The 27,457-nt window shown below is 36.0% G+C and overlaps 1 protein-coding gene across 8 annotated transcripts in view; it reads left to right on the forward strand.

The window, feature by feature from the left end:
• Positions 1-27,457, forward strand: part of LRRC7 (leucine rich repeat containing 7) — a 550,975-nt gene that overhangs the window by 185,970 nt on the left and 337,548 nt on the right. For all 8 annotated transcript variants that reach the window (XR_008294946.1, XM_053214212.1, XM_027058879.2 and 5 more), the window contains one exon: positions 10,360-10,562. Coding sequence is in view for 7 of the 8 variants with exons in the window: in XM_053214212.1 (XP_053070187.1) it covers positions 10,360-10,562 (203 nt within the window). In the remaining variant the exon portion in view is untranslated. The remainder of the gene's footprint in view (positions 1-10,359; positions 10,563-27,457) is intronic.

A 27,457-nucleotide genomic window follows, 5' to 3' on the forward strand; every position in this document is an offset into this window, starting at 1 on the left:
CAATACTACTAGGAGATGGCAAGCGTCTGAACTAGATTGAGTGCATGGTAAAGAAAGGAAGGGGAAGATGTAAAATGTGTAATACAGAAGAAAAAAAAGGAGCAATGAAAGATAATGCCAAGGTACAGACTTGAGAGAATGAAAACACAATCAAAACAAGAAATCAAGAGAGCACAGTGTCTGGTACAGAGTAGGAGCTTAGTAAATATTTCCAAATTCTGCGTTACACAAGTTGAGTTTTAATTAAAGAGTGAGTGGTAGCTCATTAAGCAGTTAGAAACTAAATCGGGGATAATGGTTTATATTAGAAATCATTCATAGAAACTCTTTGAAGTCTCTTTGAAGTCAGTAGATGAAAATTCCTGGGAAGACTGTGCAGAGAGAGACAGAGCATTGCCGTTCTTAAAATAAGTAACTTGTCTAAAAGCAGAACTTAGAAATATTTTTAATATGCTCCTTCTCAGTACCAGGCACCATGCTTTCCTTCTTGATTTCTTGTTTTGATTGCTGGCATGATAGCATCAGCATTAAAAACCACAAGGGGGTTTGTCCTAATAACAGTTCATTGATCTTCATGAAGATAAACTGGTTTCCTTATGTTGATAGCAAATCAAACCATGTATAACAGTCGCAGGCTTGCAGATATTATAATGATAAAATGAAAACAAACCCATGAAATCTGAGTATTTTTTTAAATATAATTATTTCAACAGTCAAAAAACAAAGAAAGAAGCCTCAGATGTTCCACTTGGAGTCCCAGAATCACCGTGTATCTTGTCTGGATAAGGAGGTTTCAGAGACATACTTAAGGTTAGGTAATGGCTTTAAAGATGTTTCTTGAAGTAGGGCATGGAGAGAGTTTGGCAGGTTTCCATATCCCTGTGGCATACTTAGTAAAGCAAAGGGTTTCTCAGTGAATAAATTAGAAACATTTGTCATTTGAAAAATGTAAGACTGTGCCAGCTAATGAGGACAGCCAGAGTATTTATCACAAATCTTAGAAAGTTTGAACTTTCCTTTGTCCTTTTATCTTTCCAGGTATGGAATATTAGATACGGATAACAGGGACAAACACGGGCCTAAAAGCCTAGGGAATGCAATGGTATAAGTCCAGGTGTTTTGATACGCATATTCTTATTGTTTGAGTCAACTACCACAGGTATAATTCTCAAGTGGTTGAAATTATCTTTCATTTAATCAATAGAGAAGGATTTGAAGAAAGTAGCAAGATAAATCTTTTTGTTACTTCACCTGTATTAGTCCAGGTTATCAAGCCCTGCTGTATAAATGCATTTGACTTTGGGAGAGTGCTTGAAAGGGAGACTATTGATTGCACAGTGGTATGGAAGAAGAAAAATCTTCTTTAGCAATTCATATGTATATATATATATATGTATATATGTATATGTATATATATGTATATATATATATACATATATATATATGTATATATATATATATATACATATATATATATGATTGAGTTTTAAATCCCTTTGAAAAAACAAAAAATCTAAGAATTACTTTTTTTTGGATATGTGCTAAGGATCTGTGCAAAGGAAGTCAGACTGCTTCTGAGTTAAAGTACAAATATTGGATGTGGAGCTTCTGTGGTATACTGGGCACTGTTTGTGTTTCAGAGAAAAGCAAATATGTGCTTCTGTATATCATGTATGTAACATGTATGCTCTTTCTTGTGTTTTGTGCTCTTCTCAATTCTTGAAACACTTTCTCCATTCTAACTTACTACATTCCCCTTCCTTTGACATAAAAAAAAGTCTTTAATACTGATTGCTAGTTAGGAGAACAATGTTATTTGTACCTATGTAACAATGATATTGTACCTATGAAATATTCTATGTGTAAATCACTGTCAAGTGTGTGTGTGTGTGTGTGTGTGTGTGTGTGTGTGTGAAAGAGAGAGAGATAGAATTACTGGTAAATTAATGTCTTAGTAAATTCTTATATGTTAATCTATATACATGACTGCTAATGTAATACATAGTCTGCTAAAGGAAAAAAAAAATCAATGGCTTTAGAGTAAGGAGATATGAGATCTAATTTCAGGTATACTAATTATTTTATGTGTGATATATACATCACAGACTCACTAACTTCAGATTATGATTAAAGTATGGAAAATATGGGGTGCCTGGGTGGCTCAGTTGGTTAAGCGTCCGACTTCAGCTAAGGTCATGATCTCACAGTTTGTGGGTTCAAGCCCTGAATCGGGCTCTGTCCTGACAGCTCAGAGCCTGGGGCCTGCTTTGGATTCTGTCTCCCTCTCTCTCTGCCCCTTCCTCACTCGCACTGTGTGTGTGTGTGTCTCTCTCTTTTGAAAATAAATAAACATTACAAATAAAATAAGGAAAATAACATACGAATACTTATTTCTTGTGAAAAAAACCAAGGTGGTAAATTGTAAACTGGTTTGAAAATTTCAAAAACCTGTACAAATAAAAGTCATATAATCATGTTTAGCCCCCAATTTTCATTTAATAGTTAATATTTTAAAAAAATTTTTAAGGTTTATTTATTTTTGAGAGAGAGAGACAGAGCATGAACCGGGGAGGGGCAGAGAAAGAGAGAGAAACACACACACACACAGAATCTGAAACAGGCTTCAGCCTCTGAGCTGTCAGCACAGAGCCCAATGCAGGGCTTGAACCCACAAACTGTTAGATCGTGACCTGAGCTGAAGTTGGATGCTTAACTTACTGAGCCACCCAGGCGCCCCATAATAGTAATATTTTTAAAGTACTCTGAACCAGATACTAGACAAGTTACTGGAAATATGCTTTGTTGAACAGACTAAACATGGTACCTCTCTCCACAGAGCTTTTAATCTAGTGAACACTATCAATATTGATTAAATTATTAAAGTGTGAGAAAAGGGAATTGCAGCATATAGTTGGAACATATTCTTAGAAGTCATAGCCTGCCTTGATGAATAGAGGCTATTTTCCCTTAATATTATTTTTTTAAAGGCAAGGGAAATTGTGTTATATAGAGACAGCCCTATTTCTGAAGACCCTAGCTTAAAAAAAAAAAAATTAGTTTTAGTAATGTGAAAGAAATAGTGAATGCAAAGAGCTCAGAAAACAATCAGAAAAGTGGAACCTGGCCAGGCTGCAAGGGGGCTAGGTGTGAGTGTGGAAGGTAGGAGTTAGACCTATAGGACTATATTATTCTTAACAGGCCAGTAAAAATTTTTGACTTTGCCTAGAGGGCAGAGAGGACTCAGAGGACTCAGTGAAGTATTTGCAGCAAGAAGGTGATATAATATTTGTTTTATAAAGGTCACTCCTGCTGTACTGTGGAGGGAGAACAATAGAAAGACAGAGACAAGTATACATGTAAGAGATAATAGTCTGAGCTAGGTTGCTGGGCACCAGAAGTGAAGAAAAATAGGCTTCATTGAAGAAATATGTAGGCTATTTAATCATTACTACTTGGTGATTGTTTGATGTGGAGTGTAGGTACTAGAGTCAAGAACAATACCAAGGTTTCTATCTTGCAACACTGGGTGAATCGTATTGCTGCTCACAGAGACGGAGAACACGGGAGGGGGAAGAGATTTAGGCAGAACAGTAATTGCTAGCACTTAGTGAATGCTTAAAATCTGAAGACACAATTCTAAGTGCTTTGTATGCACTCTGTTATTTGATGAGGGACTAAACATAGGGATAAAATAATGTGCCTCGTCACACAGCCAGGGAGTTTTGGCTCCAGCGTCCAAGCTCCTGACTGTGATGATGGGCTCTATACCTTTCAAGAGCATCATGTCAATTTTGAACATGTTATGTTTGAGATGCCCCTAAAATATAAAGTGGAAATGATGAGGGAAATAAGTCTGAGTAGATATAAAAAGAAATTTCATAGCCACCTATTGTCAAAGTTAAATGAGGTCAGAGTTGAGAAAGATGAATGAGATTGTAAAGGGAGAACTCTCTTTACAGTTAGAAGGGTACCAAGCCTGAGGACATGGAGGCATATCTAATATTATAAATCTCAGGGTTTGTTAGAGAGGATGGCACCTTCTCAAAAGACTTAAACGGAAGAACCGAAGTGGAAGGATAAATGTCAGAAGAGAATGATGTCAGGAGAGCCAAAGGAAGAGAGCATTCTCAAAAGAAGGATGTAGTTCCCTGCCCAGTGCTCCTAATAGGTTAGATAAAAAAGAAAGAAAAGTATGACAAGGATTAAAATAAAACTTTATTTTAAACATGGAAGTTAATCCCTCACCATCCTTATTTATCTAGTCTTACAACCCAAATTATTCCATTAAACTAAAAGAAAATTTAAAATACATATACTCACAAGGGCAGAGAAAATAGAAGAGAAGGTATCAGGAAATACTAAATTTCAACAAATTTTGAGATAAAAGTGAAAGAAGATGTAGTTAATATCATCTACATACAAAATACACTGTTAGCTACAATATAAAGTACCCACAAAGGGATATGAAAACTGATTTACTGCATAGACCTCCTTAGAGTCTGGGAGATAGCAAATACCAGGCAAAGAACTGAAGATACTTAGTACTGAAAATAGGAAAATTGACTGAACTACTCTCTATTTAAAGCTACATCACTATGTCCCAGACAGAAGACCAGAATATTCTTTGGCTTACTGCCAGATCATCCTGCAGTGAAACCTATCCTGCATACCAAACTTCCAATTAACTTCTTAGAGCTTCAGTCTTCGATACTAAAGGACAGTCACGAATCACCAGATACTTATAGAAAACCCCTATTACAAAAGACAAAGATCAAAAGAAACAAACAGAAAAATAGAACTCAGAAATAACAAGAAGCAGGGGACAAAGACAAAAAGTCTATAGTTAATATCTTCTGAAAGAAATGAAAACAATATTGCACCCTGAAATACAAACAGGATACTATGTAAAAATAGCATTCAGGAAACAACAAATAACTTTTGACAGTAAAACTATGCCATCAGATAAAAGATCATTTAGAAGATAAAGTTCAGAAAAATCTCTCAGAAAATAGAATAATAAGACAAAGACAAAGAAATTACAAAAGAAAAAATAAATAATTGAATTACAGGATGAATCTAGGAGATAGGTCTTACATCCAGCTGATCAAGATTGAAGAAAAAGAGAAAATAAAAACAAAGAAGATGACAAAATTAACAATTAAATAATAATAGAAAATTTAACAGAATTAAAAGATAAGTGCTTCCAAAGTGAAAGGGTCTGTCAAGTACCCAGTACAGTGGATTAAAAAACACATCAAAGCACATTATCATGAAATTTCGAAACACTAAGGATAAGATAAAAATCCTAAAATGTTCTCATGGAAGAGAAAGGTGGGTATAAAACAGGATTTTGAATAGTAATGGAACTGGATTTTGGGGCAACAACTTTAAAAGCTGTAAAATAAAAAAGACGTCTTCAAATTTATGAAGCAAAATTACTTCTGACCTGTAAATATATATCCTGTCAAACTTTCAATTGTTTTTGGTGAAGTTAAACCATTTTCAGACATGCAAAGCTCTCAAAAATGTATCTACCTGAGATCCTTTCTCAGGAAGTTACTAGACGTTATGTTCTACTTTGGCAGTTATATTCCAATAAATCCAGAAAGAACAAAAGACACAGGATTCAGAAAATAAAAGACATAACATGAGAAAGAAATGGAAAATTCACAGAATGATAGTGAAGAGACATTTCAGGAAAATATATATATCAGATCTAGAAGAAAACAGACATTCAAGATAGGAACAAGAAAATACAAACAAACATAAAAATAAACAAGAGGATTATTTCAGAGGAAAAAATGACAGATTACACTTATTTGACTATACTAAGTGGAGATAGTCAGAAAATCGAATTAATAAAAGGTACACAGAAAAATCAAGCAAAGGAAAAAATAAGGAAATTAAAAAAAATTAAAATGTGATTGAATTACAATAGTGTAGTCATAATAAAATAAATCCTATTGATTTGAAACAAAATTTCTGTATTTTTGCTTGGTTAGAATAAAAGTGTGTTGGAATTTATTAGAAGAAAGTTAAACCAGCACATTACATGTTCGAAACCTGCAAGGGGTGGCTGAGTGGCTCAGTCAGTTAAGCGTCTGGCTCTTGATTTCGGCACAGGTCATGATCTCATGGTTTGTGGGATTGAGCCCCACATCAGGCTCAGCACTGAGAACATGGAGTCTGCTTGGATTCTCTCTCTGACCTTCCCCTAGTCACTGCTCAGGCTCTCTCACTCTCTCACTCTCTCTCAAAATAACTAAACATTAAAAAAAAAAAACAGTTTTGAAAAATAAAGGAGGAAAACTATAATCAAGTTATTTAGAAATTTAGAATGAAGAAAAGCTAAAAAATTGAAATTTATTAGATATAGGGAGTATAAATCAGGAATGGAAGCAGTTATGATTAAGAAATAGTCCAGGTAATGAGATACCAAAGTCATCAAAGGGTGAAGAGGAGTGTTCAAGAGATGGTAAATGAATGGCATGAGGAACAGAGGAAGGATGTTACTGCTAGGTAATAAGACTACCAAAGGAACAGGGGTTTTATAGGATGTGAGAAAAGTAATCATTTTTAGAGAGCAAGGGGGAAAGCAATTCCACTTTCCAGCCCTGAAGTATTTAAGGCATGAGAATGTCAGCATGCTCTACTTTTAAAGGCTTCAAGTGAACCAAGTTTTAGTTGAGACTGAGAGAGCATTCAGTGAAGAGGACAAGGCTCAATGAAGTTTTTGATCATGATATAAGGCACATTCTCCATGTGCACAGGGAATAGAGAAGAGAGAAATTGGGCCAGGGGAAAACTTTGGTACATTGTGGGGATGAGAGAAGGGATACAGAGGATGACCAACAGAGACTCCATTTTGGGGAAGTGAAAGGGAAAGAAGTCTTAGTGAACTGAGTTTCTAAAGTCTTGGTGGACAGTGGATCCTCTGACCAAATGGTTTAGGTGCAGGCCTGAATATTCTTTTTCCTCTTGGTTTATAATAAAAAATTTGCAGTGGCAACAGCAGACAAGTATCAAGACATAGTCACATGGTTCAACACAATAGGGTGAGTGCAAGTCACTGGACAACACAGGCAGGGACAATTGATTCCACATTCATCTGTGGGTCAGAGAGGCAGACAAGGGCATGTATATACCTTGAGTTAGCTCTATGACAGTACAGCTGGGTGGTTGGTGTGAGTACTAGTGACTCAAATTAAAAATCTGGGAATCTTTCAAGACCTCTCCATCCCTCCCTCCACAGTCTCCCCTTCCATCTCTCATTTAATGTATCACCAACACATTGGATTCTGTTTCCAAAATGTCTTCCTAATCCGTCACTTCTCTCTATCCTTGCTTTCATTCTCATAGTCTAAGCCATCATCACTTACCTTTATAACTGTAATAACTTCAACAAACATTTACTAGGTGCCTAATATGTGTCAGATATTTACTAGATGCATTTACTGGCTGCCTAATATGTGCTAAAGCCCAGGTAGAGACATGGAAGGCACCAACTGACAATCAGGGATTTCAAGTGTCAAGTAAAATAACAGTTACAAAACTTTCTGATTCAGGTTCCTAGAAATGTAAAATGTAGGAGTTCAAGAGATAGAAAGTAATGAAGAAGAAAGGTCATTTTTTACTAAAAGGCAACCAATGGAATGGGAAAAGATATTTGCAAATGACATATCAGACAAAGGACTAGTATCCAAAATCTATAAAGATCACCAAACTCCACACCCGAAAAACAAATAACCCAGTGAAGAAATGGGCAGAAAGCATGAATAGACACTTCTCTAAAGAAGACATCCAGATGCTCAACGTCACTCCTCATCAGGGAAATACAAATCAAAACCACACTCAGATATCATCTCACGCCAGTCAGAGTAGCCAAAATGAACAAATCAGGAGACTATAGATGCTGGAGAGGATGCAGAGAAACGGGAACCCTCTTGCACTGTTGGTGGGAATGCAAATTGGTGCAGCCACTCTGGAAAACAGTGTGGAGGTTCCTCAAAAAATTAAAAATAGACCTATCCTATGACCCAGCAGTAGCACTGCTAGGAATTGACCCAAGGGATACAGGAGTACTGATGCATAGGGGCACTTGTACCCCAATGCTTATAGCAGCACTCTCAACAATAGCCAAATTATGGAAAGAGCCTAAATGTCCATCAACTGATGAATGGATAAAGAAATTGTGGTTTATATACACAATGGAGTACTACGTGGCAATGAGAAAGAATGAAATATGGCCCTTTGTAGGAACGTGGATGGAACTGGAGAGTGTTATGCTAAGTGAAATAAGCCATACAGAGAAAGACAGATACCATATGTTTTCACTCTTATGTGGATCCTGAGAAACTTAACAGAAACCCATGGGGAGGGGAAGGAAAAAAAAAACAGGTTAGAGTGGGAGAGAGCCAAAGCATAAGAGACTCTTAAAAACTGAGAACAAACTGAGGGTTGATGGGGGGTGGGAGGGAGGGGAGGGTGGGTGATGGGTATTGAGGAGGGCACCTTTTGGGATGAGCACTGGGTGTTGTATGGAAACCAATTTGACAATAAATTTCATATATTGGGAAAAAAAAAGAAAGGTCATTTTTTTTAATGTTTGTAGTTGGCCTTCTACACAATACCAAAGGCAGATAACCATCTGTAAATTCTAACTCATAAACCTGTCCCCTAAATTTCATTTTATTAATTTCATAAGTTAAAACTTGGGCTGAATGTCCAACATCTCCTAAACATTTTCTACTCATTTTCCTCCAAATAGGATTTAACCTGAGCAATTTAAAAAGCAAAATTCTGGGGCACCTGGGTGACTGTTGGCTAAGTGTCCAACTTCAGCTCAGGTCATGATCTCACAGTTCGTGAGTTTGAGCCCCACATTGGACTCTGTGCCCACAGGGCAGAGCCTGCTTGGGATTTTCTCTCTCTCCCTCTCTCTCTCTGCCTCTCTCTCTGTCTCTCAAAATAAATAAATAAACTTAAATAAATAAAAAGCAAAATTCTATATTGTTTTTATAAACTATCACTACTTTCTAGCAATAAACTTATGCTGGTAAGTCAAATAAATGAACCAAAATTTGCATGTTTCAAGTTAATGTTCATTTAGTATTACTCTGCAGCTGGCAAACTGTACTGTGTCCGTGAATTCAAAGATGAGTAAGACAAGAACTTCTCCTCAGAGAACTCACCTAGTGGGGAAATAGAACATGTAATTGGGAAGAAATATGATTAGTGCTCTGAGAACTCAGAGGAAGACTGTAATCATTCTTCCTGGAGAGACATTCACAGAGATAGTGACCTTTTAGTCAGAATGAGAAGTGCTTCAAGCAAATTATCCATAGCTGATGGTGGTTGGGCGGGAGGGAGGGAGGTCCTAAATTTATTCATTTATTCATTCATGAATTCATTTGTTTATTCTACATTTATTATGGAATAAATTCATCTACCATATGTCAAGCATCAAGACAAATACAAAACAAATAAAACACTGTTCTACTCTCAAGAGACTTACATTCTAGAAGAATGACATGAAAGTTAATAAATTTGATAAAGTGTTATAATGGCATGTTATAAATGGCACAGGCCTGTGCAAGATTTTATGGCATTTGGCCAGTTTAATCTAGACAAAGATGTTACAGGAATTCCTGCCATGATTGCAACCTGTTTTCTCCCAGTGAAATCATAGGATTCATAAAGCTAGGTTCTCATTCTGAAGCAAATAACCAATCTAACTCTAATCTGTAGTTCCAGTACAATAGAAGCTTCATGAAAACAGGGACTTTGTTCAATTTATCACTCTATCCCACTAACTACATCAATGCCTGGAACATAGTGGTTATTTAATAAATGTATGTTCACTAATGGAATGAATTTGTGGGTAAAAAAGAGGTTATCATAAACCTTAGGAATGAAACTTGAATATTTTGGTGGAAATGGAAAAAATATAGTTTTATTCAACAAATTACAGATGTTTGTGTTCTGTAGTGTAATATGCGTAAAATTAAAAAATACTGATTCGTGTGTCAAATGAGAATGTAAGTATGGTGATTGCATTGTACAGAGTCAGGATTGTGTTCTGACTAGATTCTGCCATTCCAAAGCTGCGTGATGTTGGGAAATCTCTTAACTTCTGTGAATTCCATCTCTTTGTCGTTAAATGGGAATAAAACCTATAGCTTACATACCATACAGGGCTGTTCAAGTGTTAATAATATAATGCGCACTTTTTATATAAATTTTAAAGCATCACATAATTATGAAATTTATACTAAAAGTAAATTTCTAAGGCTTTAAATATTACAGGAATTCCCTTCAAAGGTAGACAACTAAGCAGATTGTTTTTCTCTTTTTCTCTAGTGCAGTGCCTGGAGATGACCACCAAACGGAAAATCATCGGCCGACTGGTGCCGTGCCGATGTTTCCGAGGTGAAGAAGAAATCATCTCAGTTTTAGACTACTCCCACTGCAGCCTTCAGCAGGTGCCAAAGGAGGTCTTTAACTTTGAGCGGACATTAGAGGAGCTTTATCTAGATGCCAATCAAATTGAAGAACTACCTAAGGTAATTTTTGACAAAACCTAAAGTATATATACTGTAAATGAGTATTTCATAATTTCAAAGACTTTACTAATGATGTTAGCTATAGCCTTCTATCTGGAAAATTGACAAATTGTTCAAACTGATATAACTTTCCCCAATATTCTTTTTACCTTTTAATACCACTCCATTTGTCATTTCACATGATATGCTTATAACCAATTGAACTCCATGGAAATCATCATTTTATGAATTAGGCATTTAGATCAATATTGGTGCACTGAGATCAATAGTTAGGTTTGGAAAAGAAAGGAAAAACATGACACTCCATTCTAGAACTATAATTTATATGTTGTATGTTAAGGTAACATTGTTTTAAAACTTTGAATTGTATGTTCTAAGTCTAGGAAATACTTTTACACACACACACGCACGCACACACACACACACACACACACACACTACTATTATGAAAACCATGCTGTTGTTTCCGGAATTTTGAATCTTTGATTATTATAGACATTACTGGATTTATATGACATACAAGTATAAGCACAGTGTAGCTAAAAATTTTAACTAATATCAAACTTTGTGCACACACACATACATACACATTGCCATTATGACATTATGCTATGCAAAGAAAATGCCCTTGTTCTCTACCGCAGAAAAGATTGGATGATAAGAGAGTAGCTAACGCAGACCAAAACCACACAGCAGAGAGTTTCAAAATCTAAATCATTGTATATTAATGATCATCTAAATAAGTGACTCATATTAAGTAGTTGGTATGGCATTTATCTGTGAAGGATTTACACCATGGCTCAAAGGGAAACAAAAAAATGTCTTGCAATACATTTCCATTGCTTATGCTTAAAAAATGCATATTAAATACCTAGAAACCAGAAAAAGAACCTTCCATAATAAAAGCTAGCTTCATTATCAAATTCTGAGAATAATATGCTGATCAAAACAAATTATGATTAGTTGTTTCCACTTAGGATTATGAATTATGGTGTTTATATAATACTTCAGAGACAGGAACTATTTAATGTGTACTTCAAAACCAAAATACTTCATTTTTGACAATCAAAGTATATAGTGTCGTCTTGGATCTTTGGTCAGGAGGTGTGGGTCAGTCCTAAAGGAAGTTTTAACTATATAGATTAGCATGTACATGAACATCGAATAGAGACTGGCATGAGCTGAGCTTTTTCTCCCAAAGAATATGAACTTCTTGAGAACAGAGATGGCACCTTATTCATCTTTGCCTCCCTGTACAGGAACATGCATGGTGACTTTCACATAATGGATATTCAATCTCTTTGTTGTTGCCGCTAGGTAAAACAATGCAGAGAACTTCGTGTATTACAGAACTTGATTAGCAAAACTGTGTAAGGTTTAAATGATTCATAAATGTGACATTTAGCTTGAATTTAGAAAAACAAGTACAAGTGTTTTTTTTAGAGTGGGCTAATATAAGATTGCCAGATTAAGTAAAGGACATCCCATGAAATTTGAATTTTTAACTAAAAATCAGAAAATTTGTGGTATAATTATGCTCTAAATATTGCATTTGATATACTAAAAAAAGGGGTTATTTATCTTGGCATCCTGTATTTTTGTTTGTTAAATCTTGACACCCCTAAGCCAACTAGTTATTTAAAATCATTTTCTAGATCCATGCAACAGTTTCCATAAAACAAATAGTAAAAGCATGGTTTACTTTTTTTAAGTTTATTTATTTATTTTGAGAAGGGGTTGGGGTTGGGGGGGAGAGGCAGAGAGAAAGAGGGAGAGAGAGAATCCCAAGCAGGCTCCAGGGCTTGAACTCACAAACCGTGAGATCATGACCTGAGCTGAAGTCAGATGTTTCTCCTACTGAGCCACCCAGGTGCCCCAAAACATGGTTTATTAATCAAGCAAGTTTTTATTTAGTGTCTATTCTTATTACACAGTGTTTGAGGCTATAGGGGGATACAAGAGACATAAATCTCAATCCTTACTCTTAAGGATCTAACAACCTAATTACAGAGAAAACTGAAGCATTAGAAGCAAAAGCATGATAGCGTGTAATCAGAGCCAAGGAGTCAAATACCGTGCTAGAGGAGTTTCATCCTTGCAGGTGGAGTGAGAGGGCTTGACCAAAAGGTATAGATGCAAAAATTGAGATGGTATATATGGAGAGGGAGATGAGAGTAACAGCAGAACTGTGATGAGTCTAGAGCTGCAGTTACATGTGAGGGAGTGTCAACAATATGTAGGTAGAAGAGAGAGAGCAGGGAAGACCCAGATTAGGAAAGGTGTTGAGAGTTGCACAGCATTGTTTGACTTGATGCATTAAGCAGATAATGTCATTAGAGAGCTTACATATCAAGTAAGTAACTAGGAGCCTAAGTGAGCTTGGATTAACAATACATATAAATTAGGTGGCTAAGTTGATTAAGTGTCTGGCTTTTGATTTTGGCTCAGGTCATGATCTTACAGTTCAGGAGTTCGAGCCCCACATTGGGCTCTGCAGCCAATGGTGCAGAGCCTGCTTGGGATTCTCTCTCTCTTTCCCTCTGTCTCTGCCACTTACCCTCTTGTGCTCTTTCTCTCTCAAGATAAATAAATAAACAAAAAATAATAATACAAGTGAACCAAAGACTCAATGTAATTTCCCAGTGTATTGAATTGAGGAAAAATTGTTGGTATGCTTTATATATTTCAAATATTTTTCACATAATCTCTCAAGGTTTCTTTGAGTTTCCAAATTCAAAGTTGTTGCTAAAACAGTCCTGTGTTACTTTCTTCTAATGTATTTGATATTGAGATATGTTCTAAATTATCTGACATTGAGATATGATCATAATAGTACATGGATATATTTGTGCATATTAGAAAAATAAGAAGTTAAGAAATAAAAACTCTCTCTTTCTGAGAAGAGCAAGAAAGTCCTTATTTGTTCTTAGGTCTCATTGGCCTTAACTGTGTTACATGTTCATTGCTGATCCAATCCCTTTGCTGTGAAATCCACTATGGCAAGAAAAATGAGATTACTTTGATTGAGTTAAACAACGATGAGCCACCTCTGTGGATTTGTGATTGCCGGCTGAAACACAAAGCAAAAAGGGAAGGGATGCAAGGACTCTAGGGAGATTACCACAATGCACACTTCAAAACAAAATGTTATGCAGTCATTGCTTCGTGAGGAAAAGTTGCTGTTAATCAGACAATTTACAAAGTTTTTAAGGATTTGTAAACAAAGTATTGAATCTCTAGGGAGTTTAATCTTCAAAGTTAAATGAAATGAAACCCTATTTGTCTGCCATCTTATTTTATTGTTTTCTTTGTGTTTCCTTGGCATTGTTACCATGGTGACTTCAAATTTGTTGAGTAAATGAGATAGCTATTTGTATTTTTGATTTTACATTATGGTAAGAATTACCTTTTGCAAATGTTTTAATTTTTTTTTTCTTTCTGATATTCTATACTGAGAATTTTCTAGCTGGCCAAGAATTTCTATTGTAAGATGTTACACAACAGGTATAGAACAGTGTCAATGTTAATGACATTAGAAAAAGGTATGTCAAAACTGTCAGAAAAGATGCAAAAATAGAAGTGAAAGAACAGGAAGTTTTTTGATTAAGAATAGTTCAATCTGTGTTACTTAATTTTCTGTAGTAAAAGGTAAAAATACAAAATGACATGTCTTTCACACAGTGATAGAAAACCCACACAGCTTATAATTTAGTACTGTTTTGCTTTCTATTTTGAACCAGGAACTTAAAATTATAGACAGAGTGATAGACCATAACAGGTGTATATTATATACAAAGTAGTATGGGAAGGCAAAAGTAAAAAAAAAAAAAAAAAAAAAAAACAATAAGGAGAAAAACTGCTGAGAAACTTCTTGAAACTGAAGGAGAACTCTAAAAAAGAGAAAAGAAATAATTTTGGAAAAGTTATTATGTGACCAAAATTGAAAGATATAGAGAGTGATTTTGGTAGGTGAGGTCAATTTAACCATATATAAAAGAGGATGGAACTAAATCTGAAGCACCCTACCTACAAAATTTTCTTCATATTAAAACTTACAACCTACTCTTGAAATATTTTACAGGTTAAGAACCTGACCTTTGGACCCAGACAAACCTGGGATTAGATCGTAGCACTGCTTTTTGGTTGAGAAGATATTTTATTTTCTGGGAGTCTCAGTTTCATCTTTAGCAAAACTGGGAAAATAATAGAGGTTACTAGTAGTGAGATAGATGACAGATAACAGGTAGATAAATAGATGAGTATTGGTGAGATAATGTATGTGGAACACCTTGAATAGAAAAATATTCAATAATCCGTATTCATTATTCTCCGCTCACAGATGAAGGAAAATTCCCATGTTAATTACCCTGAGTAAAAGAAAAGTAAGATTTTGTAACATCTCAAGGTAGTTCTGGGCATTGGCTCTCTAACAAAAACTGTTGTGGCATGACTTTATCTCTGCCTGAAAGTTCCGAAGACAGCTTCTAGGAAAACAATTCCCGGACTACAATGGGCGATAGGTTTTTGACTCTACCAGCTGCACCAGCAGGTTTGTGATAGCATCACTGTTTTCCCAGAAAATTTCTTTGATTCACAGAATCACAATGTTGTATTATTTTTAAGTAGGAGCAACCTTGGAGATTATTTTATTTAGCCCTCAATTATTACTAATAAGCAAATCCAGGCCAGGAAAGTTAATTAACTTCTCTTAGCCCACATAGGATGTTAGATTCCTGTCGAAAACTATTACCAAATCTGTGTATTCATTAGGGTAGAATAGGTTATGCTGCAGTAACAACAAGTCAAAAGTTCAGTGCACAAATGAACAAAAGTTTTTCTTGGTGTCCAGTGAGTGTTGGAAGGAAGCACTGCCCTTTAGGTATCCACAGTCAACTAGTCTAACTTTCCACCCAGTGCAGAAATGTTAACTTTTTGTTGCTCTTGCAACACTCATCCAACCTCTTCATGAACATTTCTATTAGTGAAAGAAATCATTAAATTAAGAAGCAAATAAGTGTATTATTAGAAAGTTCTGGTTATTAGAATGTTCAACAATATGTTAATGATGTTTACCCATATTCATCCATCTAAAACTGGGTGAGGTACTTGGTGTGATACAAAGATTATTAAGGCATGCCTTCTCTGGACAAGGAACTATGCTTGAGCCTTCAAGTATTTGAAAGGCATTCATATGCTTTGCCTTAGAGTTCTATTTTTCCAAGGCAAGTTTCCAAATTTCTTTGACATTTTTCAAAGACATGCTTTCTAAATGCTTCACCATCTTGGTTGCAATATTCTGGACACATTCTAATTATTAGCTTGGCTTTAGACATTGATACATCAATTAAAAAAATATCTGTCCGTGTGGAAATATTCCACAGAGGAATAAACAAAATGTGAAAGAACTCAGGAGAGAGGTCAGAGTTGGAGATGGATTTAAGAGTCATCTACCCAGAGTTGAGAATTAGAACCAGAAGACAAGATCATGTCCCTGATTGCTGAGAAACAAATAATTAAAATTTTAAAAACAAAATGATAGTACAAAACTACCAGAGGACTTGCCTAGAACTTAACCTTGTTTTCCCCCCAGTAGTCATGGCAACTGTATGTACAAGGATAAAATAAGGAAATTTTATTATGCTCATATAGGTAAAAATAAATCAATAAATAAAAATTAAAAAAAATAAAAACCTCCATGGGTAAGAGGAATATGACATCTGAATTAATCTTGATCTAGGTTTCTATAGCTTACAAAAAACTATTGGCTCATAATGAATAGAAGATAAGGATAGCCCTAATTGTGTAGTACTATCAAAGCTAATCCTGGAAATTTCCAGTCTTCCAAGACATTTGAAATTGAAGGTCATGAGCATTTTACTTAGAAAATATGAGATTTAAATACGAGAAAGGATAGGTTCTAGCTTTCTATCAAAATACCATAAAACATTCAGAAGGTCACAAAACAGTTATCATCATACAACATTTAATGATACAACTATTATAAAATAATTAGCAAGAAGGCCAAAGAAACAAATATTCATTTGAATATTAAACTTTACATTCTTAAACCTTGCTGATTATCTGGAGGCATATTGACAATGTCTCCATGCGGCCTGTTTCCCCAGCCTGACCCACATCAGTTGATTCCTCACTTCTGGATTTCAAAATCCAGCAAAACATGGCAACTGACATTCTCTTTCTTGCTAAATAAACATTTTAAAGTCTCATACAAGACTTTTATTATTTTACTGTAAAAGAATGCTTTCACAGCCAAAGTGGAAAACATTCATAAACACAGAATAAATGGCATTCTTTCACAAGAAAAGGTAGGCAGTAAACCTACACTCTTAAAAAAAAGCAGTTTTATTGAGATATAATTTACATACCTATCAAATTCGCCCTCCCAAAATATACAATTTAGTGCTTTTATTATATTCGCAGAATTCTAATACCATCACCACTGTCTAATCCTAGAAAATATTAATCATACCCTCAAAACGCACCCTACCTGTTAGCAGTCACTCCTCATTCTTTGCTTCCCCTAGTCCCTGGAAATTTCTTTATGGTTGTGCCTATTTTGGACATCTCATCTAAGTGTAATCACACAACATAGGGCCTTTTGTGACTGGCTTTTTTCGCTGAGCATAATGTTTTCTAGTTTCATTGACCTTGTAGCATGTACCAGTACTTCATCCCTTTTTATTGCCAAATAGTATCCCTTTGCATGGATATACCACATACCACTTTTAAAAATAAGATATGACACTTTGTGAAATGCAGGCAAATTACTAAAAGTGTTATTTTTCTGTAATCTAAGTGTGTAATTATTTTCCCAATACAAATACATCAGTTTTGAGCTTTATAATCCATAGTATACATGAAGTTGAGCTCCAGTATCCAACTACCTCAGTATTTTGTTTTCAATGAAGCAGTTGCTTAAATTCAAGTTCCCAAAGGTATATAATAAAAATGAAAGTAAGCTCTTAACAATATACATCTAATATACAGTATTGTCAGTAAGCTGACAGATCCTAGAAAAAATGCCCACATATCTATCAGTTGCTTCTCCAGGGAAACAGACAGATGCTTGGGAGCCAGGGACCAGGCAAGGGCTACATTAAAAAACATTGTTTGGTGGGGGTGCCTGGGCGACTCAGTCAGTTGAACCTCTGACTTCGGCTCAGGTCATGATCTCACAGTAGGAGAGTTGGAGCCCCACATGGGCTGAGTGTTGACAGAGCAGAGCCTACTTTGGGTCCTCTGTCTCCCTCTCTCTGCCTCTCCCCAGCTCGCTCTCTCTCTCTCTGTCTCTCTCTCTCTTTCTCAAAAATAAAGAAACATTAAAAAATGTTTCTTAATAATAAAAAAAATTATAATTACAAAAAACCATTGCTTGGTGCCCACTGCTCCACGTTGGTCACTCACGCAGGGCTGTGCAGCTGAAACATTGATCCTACAACCTGAAGCAGTCAGGAATTTACCAAAGAGGGATATTTTAGATGGATGGAAATTTTGTCATGGCGTGGCTCCAGTCACTGGGCCATGAATAGCAAAAATCCTCACTGACTCTACAGAAAATAAACAAGCAACAAAAATGCTCCTGAATTGTGCCAGCAGCCAGCAGGTAAAATAGAGCTCAAAGTTAATGACCGGCAAATGAGCTATGACAACTGTGTTGGAGCTGTTTGTCCTGAGCCTGCACGTTAAAGCCAAGGAGCCCTCTGCTTAGAGACATGGCCCCTGCTCCTCCCTTTGCCAGCATTCCACATGGCCTGTGCCTTCATTTCCTTCAGGTCTGTGTTCAGACATCACCTTACCAAAGAAGTTTTGACCTTCTATGAAATAGCAACACCTGCCACCACTACCACCACCACTTGATCCTTCCAACAAAATTTAAGACTTAGTTACATCTCTCGAGTTTTTGTACATTTCAGTTGTGTTAACCAGTATTAAGATACTGCCTAAATACTTAATCATCGTAATAAAACATCAGCATAGATAGCTTCCTCTGATATGTCTGTTAGTTTAGACATAAAATAGTTATTGCTGCAACTACTTGTTGTTACTTATTTTATCAAAGAGTATGACCTTTGATGGTGGCCAGAGGTGAGGAAGGACAGGAAAAATTAGAGCATATCAACCTAGGACACAGAAAATAAAACTCATTTAATGGTGGTTTGTTTAATTTTTGATGCTGATTCTGGGAGTTGAAATGAGGTACGGTAATTTTTGTGGCTTCTCCATAATTCACGACCTAATACCCTGCAGTCTCCATTTTTTGTTTTACTCTCACAACTCTAGGGTTGTGCCTATTTCGGACATCTCATCTAAGTGTAATCATACAACATAGGGCCTTTGGTGACTGGCTTTTTTTTCACTGAGCATAATGTTTTCCATTATGTACTTTAACCATATAAAGTAAATCTGTCACAATATTTTCTCAAATTAAGGAAGATTAAGGAATGTGTTCTCTGACTCTAAAACAGTCCACAGAGGGATGTCATGGCGTGCACTTTCACATATATGGGGATGGAGGAGGAATAAATCCTCTAAACTTAATTTCTTTCAAACTTAATGTTTTGTGATTCACTCAGTTGAAATTCCTTTTAAATAGATAACAATGATAAGCAATAGAAGAAAGTGTTCTGACAAACAGAATAGTGACTGTAATCACCGGTTATTATCACATAATAATGGAACAATGTAAAGAAGTCTAGAGAAAGCGGGCCTAGGTTTAAACACAAGTTCTGATACTAGTTAGCTATGTACCTTCAGACATATTATTTAACCCCTTTGAACCATAGCTTCTTCATTCCCAGTAGGTACAAACAAATTTGTTCTTGTTCATTTCTGAGGAGTGTGGTGAGGAGCCAATAACATAAAGTATCTGAAAGCTCTATGAGAACAGTAAAATGAAAAATCACTCTTGAGTAAACAGAAATGACTTAATGTGGTAAGAAAGGGCACATATTTGATAAAGTTGATTTTTTCATTAATAGAAATTTAGACAAATCCAGTGGCACAATCACACACAAAAAAAATTAATTGGTAAACAAATGACGGGGATTTTCTTTGAATATGGATTTATAGTTGTCTCATTTTTTTTTGTTTTTGTTTTTGTTTTTTGAATTATAGGCCACAAAACCAACTGTCCAGTTTAGGTAAAGATGAACATTTATTGGAAATATATCAGGGGCTCATTAACTTAATAGGAGCCTGGAGAACTTTACCTGGGAAAAGGATAGGAACCAAGAGAGCTCTGGATTGCTGCACAGAATCCGCAGCACGGTAGCAGCATGGGTCGCGCACTGCTGCTCTTGTGAGGAACCCAACCTCCGAACACCCCCGTGTAATCATGATGCTTGTCCAAGATACTAATTCCACATTCCTCCCCAAGTAATATACAAAGAGAGATGCCCTTGAAAGGAAGGTCAAGGTTCTAATGGAAAAAGAGGAGAGTGGATGCTGGACAAGCAAAAAAACAGTGTCCTCCAATGTTTTACGTATCATATATCTTCAATTTAATTGATTCTTTTTTTCTTTTTATTCACTGATATTTGCTAACCAGGATTCAGCAGTCTGAGGGCATGTTTTCCTGAGGCCTTTGAAATCAAGGGCACTTGCTTATGTTGTGAGAAATCTAATGAGATCAAAGGAGCCACAGAAGAAATATTTTAGGGCATACAAATTTCAAAATGCTAGTTCATGATTCTAACTTTAGTTTATCAAAACTTGGATGATAATTGATCCTTTTTTCTTCTACTCCAAGGAATCTTTCAAAATGGAAGGCACTACTTGTATGACTATAGTTGCTGATTAAACAATTGTCATGATTGAGAAATATGAAAAGCCTTGCCCTAGATTAAACATGGCCTAAATTTACAAATGGCGAACATGAAAACTACCACTTGTTTAATAAAATTGCCTCAGTTTTTGAACCGCACGTTAACAAATAATTCCTTAAGTATTTCTCTTTCAGACACAAAGAATTATCCATAACCTTGGCATTTTACATGAATAAATAGCCTCACATATATCTATGGGGGGTTCTTCTAAGATCCTGGGTTTAAATAAAAGGGGGGGGGGGGAGACCTTTTTAATTCTATCACTCCCTCAAAGATATTCATGGTGCATCACTCCCTCCTCCAGTGCCAGAGGTATGGAATTTATCTGAATATATAAAACCACCTCCAGAATGACACTTTCACATGAGTGATGCATACGTAATCAAAATTTGACTTTGTTTAATCTCTTGCCTGAAGCATCTTTCTCCAAATATGTTAGTTTATTACAATTATTTTGGCATTCAAATGTGTACCTTTTTTTCCAGTAAATAAAGATGTAAATGGATTCTGTAGGGGTTCAAGGGACAGTGAGATGAAGAAAAAATTTGTGAAAAACATAGTTTATGTGTGGAAGATTTTAGATCATTGTTATCATACTCTGCTTTCTATTTTTGTTTAAAATATTTTGCTGTTTGAATGTTTATAGTATCAATTTCTCTTATTTATGTATCAGTGAGAAACTAGGGCATCCATAGTAGCCCAGTCATTTTTTGAACTGTTTCACAATCTTCCAACTGAAGTCTTACTTATCCTATCATTTATTTCTTACCTTTACCCAATATCAAATCTTGTTGAAATCTGATTAAGCAACCCATTTGCTGACTTTTACTGCCAATATTTTTGGAAATGGTATAAAAAACACATTTTAGGCAAAATATATTCATTGATTGATTTGTTAATTCATCCAGCAAACATTTCTTGAGTACCAATTATGTATATACACTAGGTACCAGAGATACATTATTGAGCAAGACCTACAAGTTCTGATTTTCACAGAATCTACATTGCTGCAAAAAGAGAATGCAAGTGATTTTTAAAAGAAAATGTTAGGTAACAGTGAGTGCCATGATGGAAATAAAGCAGAGGAATTACGTTGTGTTTTGGGTGACAAAGAAGAGTCAACTATGCAGTTCTGACAAGAGCATTCCAGGCAGAAGGAATACTCTAAGGCAAGAATGAATGTAGCATGTTCAATGAACAGAAAGAAGGTGGAGGTGTATTGAGTAAGGGGAAGAGGGGTACAAGATGTAGGAGAGGTAGGTACTTAGTGAGGCTAAATAATGCAAGGTCAAGTAAGCCAGGGAAGAACTTCAGATTTTATATTTTAAGTGAGATGAGGGGCCACTGATGGATTTTAAGGAAAACAGGTGATGTGAAATAATGTATATTTTAAAAAATACCACTCTGGCTGAAGTGTGGGAATACATTGTGACTAGTGGAGAGTGAAGGTGAGGAGATTAGAGGCTATGGTAGTTATTCAGGTGAGAAGTTAGTAGCTTCAACTAGTTTGATAGAAGTGAAGAAAAAGAGAAACATTTCAAACTAAGTTTTGTAGGTAAAGTTAATAGGATTTGCTAAGGGTGTGGATTTGAGAGATAAGAGATAAGGACCTGCTGAAAGATTTAGAAAGAGAACAAGGAGAGAAAGGACTGCTGTGGGTATAGGAGGAGGAAATCAGGTATTGTCTTAAAAGCTAGAAAAGAACAGAAAGTGATCTAAGAAGAGGGAGTGGCAAACCAAGAGATTGACTAAAATGACAGAGGGACCATTGTATTTGCTAATGTGGAAGTAATTAGTGACCCTGATACGAGGAGTAGCATGGAAACCCAGTGAAGTAGATTGAAAAGAAAATGGAGATACACATCTTTCTTAAAAGGTTATACTGTGAGGAAAGTCTGAGAAATGAGACAAACTAGAGAGAAGTTTGAGGTCAGGATAAGTATTTTGTTTGTTTTAAGATCAGTGACATTAGAGCACATTTGTACACTAATGAGAAGAAATTAGAAGAAAATAATTCCAAGTCTTGAAAGTAAAAGGACAGAGAATTCACAGAATGCGTGAAGGTGTTACCTTTGAGAGAAACAGACATGCTTCCTCCATTTTAATAAGAGAGAAAAAAGAAAATATGGGTACAGATGATGATGGTTTGTATGACTTGAGGGACATGATGGATATTGACATTTGGTTCAAATGGTAAGGGTCTCCACGTGTTAAAGAAATGCTGGAGCCATTGAACTGAAAGGATACGAAGTGTCAATCTTTATGTGAGCTGACAGGGTGAAAACATGGGTGCATGAAGTTTAGGATTACAGAGGATTATAATTTACAAAGAAATTGAGAACCTTAACTGTATAAAGTAGCTATATTATGTAATGTTTCTTTCTTGACATGGTCGGTAGCCAAGAAACACATGCAAGAGGCAAGTTAAAATTACATTAGCTTACGTGCCTGGACCAGTGTGTTAGCTGTGGAATCAGAAAAGAATAAAAAAAACAGGTGACAGGGCAAGTAAAGAGAAGGCAGGAAGTGCAATGGGTATTTATTGAGCACCTACTGTGTACTAGGTACTTCACATGCAATAGCTCTTTTGTCTTCAGAGCAACCCTAACAGATAAGTTTGTTTTCTTCATTTTAAATGTAAAGGCACTGAAGCAAAATGGGTTGAAGAATTTGAAATAATGAATTGGCCTAAAGCACTCCAAATCTCATGTTCTTTTCACTTTGCTAATCCAAGGGAAGACCTTTAAGAGTTTGGCATTTAGTAGACTCAGGGATGAACAAGGAGGGATTAAAGATGATAAGATTTTCATCCTAGAGAACTGGGAAATAACACTATTGAAAAATATATTGGAAGAGGATATTATGTAGAAAAACATGACATATTGTGTTTTAGATGTATAATATTTGATATTAGCAAAAATTCTCAAAAAGATACTAGAAGATCGTGATAGATCAGAAACGGCCTCATCAGATCAATACTAGCAATACATATCTATTCTTCACCCACAGGACTGAAACAGGAAGCCATGTTCTGTTAGGCCTGTCTATGCTTTTGTTTTGTTTTCTTTTGTTTTTAATGAGTTAGTGCTCAAATTATAAAACATCAGATTTTACTGAAAAGTCCACATTGCTGGCTTGTCTTTAACAACAACAACAAAAAGGGTAGATCTGGTGGAGTCCATATTCCTAACTGGTAAAAAATAGGTAGAATTGAGTATTGAGTATTACTGGGCTCTTTCCTCACCCCCCCACCCCCATTGAAAATGATATTTTATTTAATTAATTTTTTATTTACATACAAGAAAGTTAGCATATAGTGCAACAATGATTTCAGGAGTAGATTTTTTAATGCCCCTTACCCAATTAGCCCATCCCCCCTCCCACACCCCCTCCAGTAACCCTCTGTTTGTTCTCCATATTTATGAGTCTCTTCTGTTTCATCCCCCTCCCTATTTTTATATTATTTCTGCTTCCCTTCCCTTATGTTCATCTCTTAAAGTCCTCATATGAGTGAAGTCATATGATATTTGTCTTTCTCTGACTAATTTTGCTTAGCATAATACTCTCTAGTTCTATCCATGTAGTTGCAAGTGGCAAGATTTCATTCCTTTTGATTGCCGAGTAATACACCATTATATACATATACCACACCTTCTTTATCCACTTATCCATTGACGGACATTTGGGCTCTTTCCATACTTTGTCTATTGTCGATAGTGCTGCTCTAAACATTGGGGTGCCTGTGCCCCTTTGAAACAGCACACCTGAATCCCTTGGATAAATACCTAGTAGTGCAATTGCTGGGTCATAGGGCGGTTCGATTTTTAATTTTTTGAGGAACCTCCATACTGTGTTCCAAAGTGGCTGCACCAATTTGCATTCCCACCAGCAGTGCAAAAGAGATCCTCTTTCTCCACATCCTCGCCAACATCTGTTGTTGTCTGAGTTGCTAATGTTAGCCATTCTGACAGGTGTGAGGTGTTATCTCAATGTGGTTTTGATTTGTATTTCCTGGCTGATGAGTGATGTTGAGCATGTTTTTATGTGTCAGTTGGCCATCTGGATGTCTTCTTTGGAAAAGTGTTTATTCATGCCATTTGCCTATTTCTTCACTGGATTATTTGTTTTTGAGTGTTGAGTTTTGATAAGTTCTCTATAGGTTTTGGATACTGACCCTTTATCTGATATGTCATTTGCAAATATCTTCTCCCATTCTGTTGGTTGCCTTTTAGTTTTGTTGATTGTTTCCTTCTCTGTGCAGAAGCTTTTATTTTGATGAGGTCCCAGTAGTTCATTTTTGCTTTTGTTTCCCTTGCCTCCGGAAAAGCGTTGAGTAAGAAGCTGCTGAGGCTGAGGTCAAAGAGGTTTTGCCTGCTTTCCCCTTGAAGATTTTCATGGCTTCCTGTCCTACGTTTAGGTCTTTCATCCATTTTGAGTTTATCTTTGTGTATGGTGTAAGAAAGTGGTCCAGGTTCATTTTTCTGCATGTCGCTGTCCAGTTTTCCCAGCACCACTTGCTGAAGAGATTGTTTTTATTCCATTGGATATTCTTTCCTGCTTTGTCAAAAATCAGTTGGCCATACGTTTCTGGGTACATTTCTGGGTGCTCTATTCTGTTCCATTGATCTGAGTGTCTGTTCTTGTGCCAGTACCATACTGTCTTGAGAATTATAGCTTGGTAATACAGCTTGAAGTCTGGGATTGTGATGCCTCCTGCTTTGATTTTATTTTTCAAGATTGCTTTGGCTATTTCTGGTCTTTTGTGGTTCCATACAAATTTTAGGATTGTTCTTTTCTCACTCTTTGAAGAATACTGGTGGTATCTTGAGAGGTATTGCATTGATTATGTAGATTGCTTTGGGTAGTATTGACATTTTAATGATATTTGCTCTTCCTATCCAAGAGCATGGAATATTTTTCCATTTTTTTGTATCTTCTTCAATTTCCTTCATAAGATTTCTATAGTTTTCAGTGTATAGATTTTTCATGTCTTTGGTTAGACTTATTCCTAGGTATTTAATGGTTTTTGGTGCAATTGTAAATGGGATCAACTCCTTGATTTCTCTTTCTGTTGCTTCATTATTGGTGTAGGAATGCAACTGACTTCTGTGCATTGATTTTATATCCTGCAACTTTGCTGAATTCATGGATCAGTTCTAGCAGTTTTCTTTTGTGGAATCTTTTGGGTTTTCCATGATAGAGTATCATGTCATCTGTGAAGAGAGGAAGTTTGACCTCCTCCTGGCCAATTTGGATGCCTTTTATTTCTTTGTGTTGTCTGATTGCTGAGGCTAAGACTTCCAATACTGTGTTGAATAACAGTGGCCAGAGTGAACTGTCTTGTTCGTGACCGTAGGGGGGAAGCTCTGTTTTTCCCCATTGAGGATGATATTAACAGTGGGTCTTTCATATATGACTTTTATGATCTCGAGGTATGATTCTCCTATCTCTACTTTCTTGAGGGTTTTTAGCAGAAAGGATGCTGTATTTTGTCAAATGCTTTCTCTGCATCTATTGAGAAGTTCATGTGGTTCTTGTCCTTTCTTTTATTGATGTAATGAATCACATTGGTTGTTTTGCGGATATTGAACCAGCCCTGCATCCCAGGTATAAATCGCACTTGGTTGTGATGAATAATTTTTTTAATGTATTGTTGGATCCAGTTGGCTAGTATCTCGTGGAAGATTTTTGCATCCATGTTCATCAGGGAAACTGCTCTATAGTTCTTTTTAGTGGGGTCTTTGTCTGGTTTTGGAATCAAGGTAATGCTGGATTCATAGAAAGAGTTTGGAAGTTTTCCCTCCATTTCTATTTTTTGGAACACCTTTAAGAGAATAGGTGTTAACTCTTCCTTATGTTGGGTAGAATTCCCCTGGAAGGCCATCTGGTCCTAGACTCTTGTTTTTGGGGGGATTTTTGATTACTAATTCTATTTCTTTACTGGTTATGGGTCTGCTCAAATTTTCTATTTCTTCTGTTTCTAGGAATTTGTCCATTTTTTCCAGATTGCCCATTTTATTGGTGTATAATTGTTGAAAATATTCCCTTATAATTGTTTTTATTTCTGCTGTTTTGGTTGTGAGCTCTCCTCTTTCATTCTTGATTTTATTTTTTTGGATCCTTTTCATTTTCTATTTGATCAAAGGAGAAGTGTTTATCAATTTTGTTGATTCTTTCAAGGAACAAGATTCTGGTTTCATTGATCTGTTCTATTGGTTTTTTTTTTTTTTTTTTTTTTTGGTTTTGATAGCATTGATTTCTGCTCTAATCTTTATTATCCTTTATTCTGCTGTTTTTGGTTTTATTTGCTGTTCTTTATCCAGCTCTTTAAGGTGTAAAGTTAGTTTGTGTATCTGTGACCTTTCTTCCTTCTTTAGGAAGGCCTGGATTGCTATATACTTCCCTCTTATGTCCTCCTTAGCTGCATCCCAGAGGTTTTGGGCTGTAGTGTTATTTTCATGGGCTTCCATGTATTTTTTAATTTCCTCTTTAACTCTTGGTTAGCCCATTCATTCTTTTTTTTTTAATTTTTAATATTTATTTATTTTTGAGAAACAGAGTGAGACAAAGCATGAGCGGGGGAGGGGCAGAGAGAGAAGGAGACACAGAATCTGAAGCAGGCTCCAGGCTCCAAGCAAGCAGTCAGCACAGAGCCTGACGCAGGGCTTGAACCCATAAACTGTGAGATCATGACCTGAGCCGAAGTTGGACGCTCAACCGACTGAGCCACCCAGGTGCCCTGTAGCCCATTCATTCTTTAGTAGGATGGTCTTTAGTCTCCAAGTATTTGTTATCTTTCCACGTTTTTTCTTGTGGTTGATTTCGAGTTACAAAGTATTGTGGTCTGAAAATATGCATGGTATGATCTCGATCTTTTTGTACTTATTGAGGGCTGATTTGTGTCTCAGTATGTGATCTATTCTGGAGAACATTCCATGTGCACTGGAAAAGAATGTATATTCCACTGCTTTAGGATGAAATGTTCTGCATATATCTGTTAAGTCCATCAGGTCCAGTGTGTCATTCAAAGCTGTTGTTTCCTTGTTGATT

Source organism: Acinonyx jubatus, chromosome C1, assembly GCF_027475565.1.
Source record: "Acinonyx jubatus isolate Ajub_Pintada_27869175 chromosome C1, VMU_Ajub_asm_v1.0, whole genome shotgun sequence".
NCBI lineage: Eukaryota > Metazoa > Chordata > Mammalia > Carnivora > Felidae > Acinonyx > Acinonyx jubatus.